Consider the following 10,014-nt stretch of genomic DNA (forward strand, 5'->3'; position numbering starts at 1 on the left):
GTGGACCATGGGAAACTAGGCCACACCCATGATAAGTAGTTGTCTGTCTAAAATCATGCCAGATTACAGATGTTATCGGCCAACAGCATGCTAGATTAGAGGTTCAACCTGTAGTTATTTTAATTATATAAAAATACATTTCAGACTTTTGCAGAGTGAGGAGAAAATTTTAATTGCCCTTACTAGGCTCCTTAAAATAGTATATTTATTCTCCCTTGTGCTAAACTCTGTGCTGCTAGACAAATCACCTTGGTTTCTTGAACTTTGTCCTCTTAAGACAGCTAGTTATGTGTAGGCTTCATTGTTATCCTGTAGGCATGAAATAAGCCTTTATATTGGACAGGCACATCATACTTACCTAAACCAATCCTGAACAAATGTACATTCATGACAATATTTCATACTTCAGCCTCTGAAAAACATATGTTCTCCCAGTACTTTCCTGCAATCCTCAGTCAATCACCCTGGGGTATGTGTAGCCATCCCCTAAACTAGCCTGAGCAGCAATTACCAATTGTACTTCGAGTGTCTCTAAAACAGATGGCTGGTGTTGACTTGGCAGCCAACGAGATAAGTAAAGTCCATTCATCCACAGAACTAGTACACCAAAAGGCAGGAGTACTTAAAACTTCCCACATCATTCTGTGTACCTTTTCTATGACAGGGAGAGCTTGCTGCTACGGTGACCTAGTTTCTGAGCTGCTGAAGAGATTGGAATGTGGGGGTCATAAAATAACATTTCTCTAAAGAGTACTTAGACATTTTGTAAATTGCATAGAAAGCTACAATTTAGCTAAGTAGCAGAGGGGATTCTGTGACTTACCTGATTTTATTTTTGTTTCCTAGGTATTCTTTGCTGAAGATGTGGGCTCAAACAAAGGTGCCATCATTGGACTAATGGTGGGTGGTGTTGTCATAGCAACAGTCATTGTCATTACTTTGGTGATGCTGAAGAAAAAGCAGTACACATCCATCCATCATGGTGTAGTAGAGGTAGGTGAAAGTTACAGAACGAAGCTGTACTTGAGCGAATCAAGTTGGCAGCAGAGTGCCACATCCAACCACGTAATTTCTCAAAAGTTCTCGGCCATGTTCTTTTCTCAAAATTAAAATGGTTTCCTTTCCCAAAGAGTCACGTAAATCCTTCATGGGCTCATAATAGAGTTAAAGTACTAGTGCTGCTACCACCTACTGTGATTTAATGGAACATCAGTAAAAAAGATTCCTTTTTTCCTTTGCTACTGATATCTTCATTTCGCATTAGTGCATTATATCCGGCAGTCCTTAAGAGCTTCTTCTGTTTCCAGAAACCACCAGCTAAATATTTTCAGTTTTAAATTAAACTAAATTGTTAATTTCTTCAGGTCCATTTGTCTTCAACGGCCATTTAATTTAGATGACACTCAGGCCCTGTGGGATACATAGGCGGGATGTTTCCTAAGCATGTACAGTGCAGAAGACTTTTACAATTTGCAGGACTGTGCTTTGGTGCTGTATTTACACAGATTGTAGTTAGTATTCTAATAGCCCAGGAAAATAGACAATTGTTGACTTGTTGGTCTGTTGTGCTGTAGGAGCTTTTAAGATTTGCATCAAAAAAGTACAGGTTTGAATAAAAATGGAAAGGATAATCTTCCATCTGTGTGAATTTTCCTCTACAAAACTGAAATCAGAAATGTTAGCCCCTCTTATGTTCAACTGATCGGGATGTCAGTGACAGCGTAACTGAACAGTGAATAAACAATAGCAGCCGCTAGCTCCTACCAAGGACTTTTGAATCTAGCACAAATACCTAATCAATTAAGCAGCAGAGAAATTAAGGCAGTATGATTTACTGGTTACTCTTTGTGCATAGGCACCAGGGTTCTTGATTGCATCCTTGATTTGTGGCCTTAAACCAGTCACTTAACCTTTCTGCTTTAGTTTCTCACCAGCAAAATTGGATAATACTTATCTATTCCTATGGATGTTGAGGATTAGTTAGGAAGTGTTTGTACAGCACTTTGAAAAATGTAAAACTCTGTAGGCAGTAAATTCTTCCTAACAAAACATCTTTGAAGTAAGGATATTCCAGTCCAAAGAGGTTTATCTAGCAAAGTTGTGCAGTAAAGGCGTAACATTTGAAATATAAATAGCTTTGTATCTGGTCTATATCAGGTGTTTTTGATAAACTAATTTGTATCCCATCTGCATGTGTTAGAAACTTCTATGACAAGTTAAATGTATGTTAATAGGGGTAAGATTACAAAAGTTTCCATTACGTTTGTTTGCTCCCCAACAATTCTGTAGTGGGGATAAAATTCTTAGCAGTCGTTCTCTCATGTCTGTAAATAAAAGCCTCTCACGACTGGAAAGGCATTGCAATTTTTTTTAAATAGATTTATAAAACTGGATCAACTTTGACAGTTAATTTTTTCCCTGTGATTTGTGCTCCTTTAGAGGAGGACAACTACAAACAATTTTTGGAGGGGGCCAGGCACCAAATAGTTAATATCAGTTACTGCAAACAGCTAAATATTGCCATATAGATGTTGGGCATCATCACCTAAAATAAAAACCCAAATCTCAAAAAAAATCTTTGCTTGGGATATATTGCCTGGGTTTCTTTACAGCTGGAGTATCAGGCTCAAGTTAGAGTACATGCAACTTAGAAATTCTTAAAAACCAGCTCCTGAAGCCACATTATGATTAGCTGCATAGAACATATGCAGGTGAGATCAAAAAAGGTGTGACGACAATAGAGGCTGGATGTATAAAAGGAGACAAATGGCAGTGAATTCTGCTCAGTTTTGTAAATCAAGAAGTATTGTCTGTCAGAAAAGAGAGAGAATTGTTACCATCTCTCTAACTCCAGCAATACTTATTAGCACACCAATAACTAAGAAAGGACATAAGTCTACAAATACATAAAACGTGTAGCTATCAAAACAAGATTACACGTGACTTATCATAAAATGTTTAAAAGGAAGTAAGAGAAGGAAAATTGCGGCTGCAGCAAGGTTGGCTATGAGATCCTAGGTATGATCACTCCCTGAGAAGCAGAAAGGGTTTTGTCATCCTTTGGCACTTCTAAGCCAAACTCCAAAAGAAAAGTCATATAATGATTTGGTGGTGAAAGGGAATGTATTCTAAATTATCTTATCAAGTGTAGGTTTTGCCTTGATTTGGAATATTCTTCAGTTGTAAGAGTACTTATCCAACTTGGCCATGTTTCATAGCCACATTTGTTGCTTTTAAAATCTGATTGTTCTTGCTGCTCCTGATGTTTTCTTCAGTTTTCTGTCCATTCTTTGGTTTCTTCTTGTGAGTCTGATTAGTCTCCAGTCTCTTTTATTTGTTTAGTCTCTTCCTGTCTCACAACTTGGACAAAGAGCACTGCATGCATCTTATCCTTTGATTCCAGACAAAGGGGGGGGACTGTGGTGTTGAGTTTAGTGTGGCATTGTCTAGACAAGCTTCAGTAAGCACAGCATGGGCCATGGCACACTCCTGGAGCTCAGATGCTCTTTCTCCAGAATCAGGGACTAGTCTCCTCTGTGGCATTCAGCTTGTTTGTCCTGTCAGACACTGAATCCATGTAGAGGTCCCTAATCTCTCAACCCATGAGCCAGCACTTTGTGCATCAGATTCTTAATCTGTCATCATTTGGGAGTTTTCTGTAAGTGTTTTTGGCTGTGAGCGCTTACAGTGGCCTGCGTAGCATGATCCAGACTATATCTATCAAATGATTTTGGTTCTTGTGTACATATAAAACTTGAACCTACTATGACATTACATTAGCTCATTTAGGAAGAAAGCTGGGAGGTTTTTCATATGCATTGGCTCTCTTTTCTACCATTTCCAGTACAAGCTGGAAGCTTGCTGGACTGGTCAGTTGTTGGTTTTGTTTTTTTTTGTTTTGTTTTTGTTTCTTCTCGGTAGGTTCTTCCAGGCAGAGGCAACGTCCTCTTCCCTGTCTGTAGAATATCCACCATAATACTTAACTAGTATCAACTCCTTCATATTGTTGTGTAGGGCTCCAATGATGATCCACTGGATAAACACTCAACAAAAAGATTACTTCTACCCCAATATCTTACACTTGGTCTGATGGGCTATACTGGGCCCTACTAAAATGTGACTTTCACCCAAAAATTAAAAATGTGGCACAGAATCCTGATAGTGGAGCATAGTCCTTCCCAGGTATTAAATTACTGAAGTATGTTAGCTGCACCATATCCAGGGGTAGGGCCAATGGTCATCTGTGATGAGAGGGTATTTAAACAGCAGGAGCTAGCGTGGAGATAATTGCCGAGATGATTTTGTGGCAAGAGTCTGCAGCACTGTCGCTGGCCTTCACCAAGTCCCACTAACTCCAGGGCTGCTCTCGCTGTGGGAAACAGTAATGAGGTAGGATAGCAAGAAAAGAGCACTGGCAGGCACGGAGCGGGTCATTAAAATGCAAGCGCAATATTGTACACTAGCTGCTGAGCGCATCATTGTACCAGAAGCGTCCTGGGGCTTGAGTGCAGAGTTTGAAGAGGAGACAGGATGCGAAGCTCCCAAGGGTTCCCTTGCCTTTGATAAAGTGGAATGATTGTTGACAGCTAAGCTGAGCATTCATCCACTGCTTGCGCCAGCTAAAAGAAACTGCAATAGTCTGTCACTATCATGATGGGTTTTTTTTCCCCCCCTTTTGAAAAATGAAAGGCTTGTTCCTGTGCCCGAAAGCTAGAGAAATGCAGCAGGGCAGCCCAAAGAGTAAGCCGCCTCTCCAGCCAGCGCCTGGTTTGTACTAAGCCATGGGTTTGTCAGTTTGATTGAAGAGTAACGCTCTTTCGTTTTGTTCCGAGAGTGCTTGTGTACATTTTTACATCTAACGAAATTACTTCTTGCAGGCTCAGCTTTAAAAAGCCTCACGCCCTTATAGGCAAGTGTTTTAAACAAGAAAAGGGTCCCATTACATTCCAGAATAGGAAGTGTCAAGTTAGACCAGACCAGCGAAACAGCCAATCTAATATCCTGTTTCCTGCAGCAGCCAAAGAGAGAGGGCAAGAAGCCCTGCTGTAGCCAGTTATGGAACAACCTCTCTGTGAAAGCAGGGTCTGACCCTTAAAGACGGTGACCTGACTTAATAGAGAAGGGAAAGGATTATTCTCAGACCTACAGAAGTATTTTTAAAGGTGATTCCTGGTCAGTTGAAACCAGGGCCAAGGTGGAGAGAAGATTTTAAAAAAGAGGCAGCAAGTCATCCGATGCATTATCACACATGAAACTGTAGTCAATGGGATAACATGAGATAGGAAAGGGTTCTATAGGGAAGACATGGAAGCCATTAGACACAGCCACAGACAGGGCCACAGAAGTAGGCAGATTAGATTGCACTTGCCCGGGGGGAGCAGTGGGGGGGTGGAACAACATGTCTTATTTTATTCTGGAACTTCAGGTAACAACTTTTGAAGTGGGGGGGTCAGTCTTGTTCTTCCAATGCTACAATATTTCTAGCTTATAAATCGGCCATCAAGTTGTGTTTAGACTGGAAAAAAAAGACAGATGGGACATAATGGTTTAAGTTAATAAAAAAAAGACTTATTGCAAGGAGGAGGTGGGGGTAGAGAAAAATTGTTCTTAGTCCCTGAGGATAGGACAAGGAGCGATGGGATTAAATTGCAGCAAGGGAGGTTTAGGTTGGACATTAGGAAGAACTTCCTGCCTGTCAGGTTGGTTAAGCACTGGAACACATGGCCTCAGGAGGCTGTGGAATTTCTATCACTGGCGATTTTTTTTTAGAGCAGGTTAGACCAACGCCAGTCAGGAGTGACCTAGATAATACTTAGTCCTCCTATGAGTGCAAGGGACTGGACCAGATAACCTCACAAGGTTATTTAAGAACTACTTCTTTACTTATTCATGGAAAGGTTGGACAAAACTAGCCTGTTCCATAAGATTTCTTGAGAGAATACATTTTCCATTATCCAAAAGGTTATTTTATGCTAAAAATAAAAAAAGGTATTTTCGATAAAGGTCATTACAGAAATTCACATTAAAATGTTAATAGCTAATGTTTTAAAGTAGTTGAGAACCTCTGTGCCCTTCCTGCTTTTCAATTTTCTGACAAAGTAGAATCGATTTTGTTTTTAAAGGGAGGTGGCAAACACTAGAGCCAGGGTCTGCAGCTGAAGTAGTGACGAGCCATTTTTTCAAATTCAGTTACAAAATCAATCCTTCAAGAGCCACAACGCACGTGAATGAGCTGCTCCTAAATAAATATACAAAAAATATCAAACTGTACTTTGTAACCCCTGTTTTAAGAACAGAGCACACAGTGGTTTTTACCAGTTAAAAAGTTTGTAAGCCCCATCCCCCAGCTTCCCCCCCGCCATTCTGAAAAACCACCCTCCCCAATCTCCAGGCTGAACCCCTTCAGCCCCAAACTCAGACACCCCAACCTCAGGATTTACCTGGCTCAACCAAAAAGCTCCATGCACTGCCACTGCTCCCTCTTCACCCTGTGCCTGCACAGCTCTGTCAGGGCAGGCTCAGCCACCCCCTCCCCAGCTCTCTTGCAGTCTGACCTTACCCTGGCTTCCTTTTCCAGTGCTCCTTGCCCTGCCGGCTTCCCCACCTGCTGCAGCGAACTGCTTAGCAGCTGTGGAGGCTGCCATCACTTAAACAAAAAACATTAAGCGGTGGCAGCCTCTGGAGCCAAACATGGAGCCAGCGGTAGCAGTGCTTGGCGCTGCAAGCGGCTCCTTAGAGCACCACATTTGGCTCTGGAGCCACAGGTTGCTAACCCTTGTGCTAGAGGTAAAGGATAAATAGAGTAGCTGACAGTAGTGTCAGTGTTTAGCATGAGAGCCAGGAAATGGTAGGTTTTGAATACACGACAGTGACTCCCTTCAGACTATGGGGGTAATTAGGTGTTTTAATATTTAGGCTATGTCTACTAGAGCATTATGTCGACTAAACCTGGGGAGTATCCGGATTCCCAAGGCTTTCTGTCAACAGTAAATTGACACAATACAGCACTTTTGTTGACAGTCTTATCCTGCTCCCCACAAGCTATAACGCCTTTGTTGACAGAAAGCTGGTCTGGACGCCCGGGGGTGGGGGGCTGTCCACAGACTGGGCTTCTGGGACACAGGGCAGCTCTGTCTGCTGGGCTTCCAGCTGCTCTCTGTTGACAGAGTGGATTGCTCTTGCGATCCACGTGGCAGTTTGGCTGTGATCTGTCGACAGAAGTTTTGTCACAAACTACCTTCTGACAAAAAAAAAAAAAAATTCTGTTGACAAATTGCTGTAATCAAGACATAGCCTTACAGACTGGTCTCAACAGCTCTGTTGGCTTCTAGTTTCACATTGGTTTCCTCTTTCACTGAACATTATAGCAATCTATGGCACAGGGGTTACTTAGAAACCAAAGTTGCAACCGCTGAACTGTTGTTATGCCTGTCTGCTAAGAAATCAACATTCCACTTCAGGGTGCAAGAAGGTACTTAACTGGTTCAGAAACAAAACACTGGGGCTATTGGGGATCAAATTCAGCCATGGAGGAAGAACCATGGCCCCCATCAAATTATAGGGGATTGTTGAGCACCCTAAATCAGCAGCAGTTTTTCATTTTAATTAGCAAATTTGAAAATATTTTTCAACTCTAGATAGCGTCTAGTAGGGTTCAGCAAAATCTACCTCCTGCTGCTTGGTCAAGGTAGTTTTGTGTTATAGGAGAGTCTAGTTTCACCCCTTTGTGTCAGGCCCTCTGCAAGCACGGGAGGCGAGACCACTCCTGCTACTAACCGTTAGAGACTTGGAAGACGATCAACACGTGAAAGAGGTGGTGAAACGGGATGCAAACGTCTCCCTTTTCCCCATTTTTGTCTGTCAGGCTGCAGATTCAGTGGAGCAAGGACAAGGAGTGCTGGTAAGCTCACTTCAGAAGGAATCCACTGGCTTGCTCTCTTAGCGGATTGCCAGATCCTTGAGCAAATGTAACCCCTTCAGATGACTAGTTCTTGTCCTGCAGATTACAGCAGCGGAGATGCAAGCCATCACTGTCTAGGTCCAGAAGGAATTTCCTTTGGGCCAAGGCAATAGGAGCAGCACTGAGCTTACCTGCCTGCAAGTTATTCTTTAGCCAAGTGCTGTGATGACTAATAATTCCAGGTGTTATTCAAGGTGTTGATCCATCAAACTCTTCTTGTTTGGGAGAGTCAGCCTGTTTCTTTAAACTGGTTGTTTAGATTAGGCAAGATTAGAGCTAACAGAAGTTAGGTTTTTGGAGCCCTGTTCACTGGAGAACCAGCTCGTCAGGCCCAGGCGAGTGGAGTCTGGTTAAGCTCCAAGACTTACATCCATGCTTAGGCTTTTCCTGGGAGGGTAAGGTTGAGGAGTGAGTCCTTTGTTTGCTTCTGTTTCTTAGGGAGGTGGAGCTTTCAAATCTGTGTTTAACTGCACATAGGAGAACTCTGATAACTCAGAATATATTTGGGAGAAGTAAGTAAACTTGCCACTGTACATATTGGAGAGGAAACCTGACTGCAAATCTGTTTCCTTCCTGCGCTAGGTGGATGCTGCAGTGACACCAGAGGAACGCCACCTCTCCAAGATGCAACAAAACGGCTATGAAAATCCAACCTACAAGTTCTTTGAACAGATGCAGAACTAGAACACCACTACAGCCTCATGAGTTGGACAGCAAAATGATTGCTTCACTGCCCATCGGTGTTCAATTATAGAATAACGTGGAAAGAAACAAAAACACTCTGTTTTATTATTTACTCATTATCGCCTTTGACAGCTGTGCTGTAACACAAGTAGATGCCTGAACTTGAAATAATAAAAAATAAATCAGTAATGTATTTTCTCTCTCTTTACATTTCAGTCTTTACACATTATTAATGAATGTGTTTTTTGTGTACTGTAAAGAGTTTAGCTGTCTTTAACTAGTGCATGGATAGATTCTCTTTCCCAATTATTTATAATGTAGCCCCTTAGCCAATTGTATATTCTTGTGATTTTGTGGCAAAAATTCAGTCCTAATTGAAACATGCTTTAAGAATTGATGGGGGATGCTTCCTGTGACTTAGCTGCTTCTCTTTGAGTATTTTTTCGGCTCACTATGCATTTTAAAGTACAACTGCGTTTTTTTTAAAGTATTCCAGATGAGTTATTTTCCTCTGCAGTTGCATTTTATTGTACAGATGGTTGCTTCTGCTGTATTAGTGATGTAGAAATCATGGGAATACACATGTTTCTTTGTGCCTGTTTTATGTGCACACCTGAGGCATTGGAAGGTAAACTTATTTTCTTTTCCATGTACCTTTTAGATCTTTTAATACAAATTACAAATGAAAATGAATCCCTATTAATTGTGAGCACTTTCATAGGGGAAAAAGTGCCTGCTGGTTGAAAATTAATGGGGATCCTACAAATGTCTCTGCAGGATGATTGTACAGAACCATTGCTTATGAATTGATAGCTTTCTACACTGTGTTACATAAATAAATTAAGAAAAAAACCTGTGGACAAGAGTTTTCTTGGGAGGCAGAAACAAGCATGTTGAAAACAACTTGAACAGTAAACGAGGGGGAGGGAAGGGGCATTACCTTTCCAGCAGATGCGGACCAGAACCTCCACAGTTGGACTAGAGGGGAACAAAAGGCAGTGTGGGGAAGGGGCAGGGCTTTAGGCTCCTCTCCCCTTCTTAAAAATGTCAAAATTATACACTTTGTATAACAGTGTCTTAATGTAAATAAATTAATTCCTGGAGGAGTCCCAGTGTAGTGGTGTGATTATGTGATTACCACCCCCCAAAAGCGTACGTAAAGGTGTGCAGATTGACGAACATTGTATACGTCAATGGAAGGTGGTTCTCTTATTACTGCCGCTCCTCAAGTAGTGTCCCTTTTAAAATCAATGTCTTGGGCTGTGGGCAGGAAATTAGCAGCCCTGAGATCTGTGGCAGAGCATACCTGCTGCACAGCTCTCTTCTGCCCACAGTACCAATATGCCATTTGTGAAGGTGAAAGCTAAAGC

At 41.7% G+C, this 10,014-nt stretch overlaps 1 protein-coding gene across 4 annotated transcripts in view; it reads left to right on the plus strand.

Annotated features, from left to right (window-relative positions):
- The window catches only part of APP (amyloid beta precursor protein), a 364,206-nt gene extending 354,464 nt beyond the window's left edge, over positions 1-9,742 (plus strand). For all 4 annotated transcript variants that reach the window (XM_074997342.1, XM_074997353.1, XM_074997321.1 and 1 more), the window contains 2 exons: positions 847-993; positions 8,543-9,742. In XM_074997342.1, coding sequence (XP_074853443.1) covers positions 847-993; positions 8,543-8,644 — 249 coding nt within the window. In that variant the 3' untranslated portion in view covers positions 8,645-9,742. The remainder of the gene's footprint in view (positions 1-846; positions 994-8,542) is intronic.
- The last annotated feature ends 272 nt before the right edge of the window (positions 9,743-10,014 follow it).

Source organism: Carettochelys insculpta, chromosome 1 (assembly GCF_033958435.1).
Source record: "Carettochelys insculpta isolate YL-2023 chromosome 1, ASM3395843v1, whole genome shotgun sequence".
NCBI classification, from domain to species: domain Eukaryota; kingdom Metazoa; phylum Chordata; order Testudines; family Carettochelyidae; genus Carettochelys; species Carettochelys insculpta.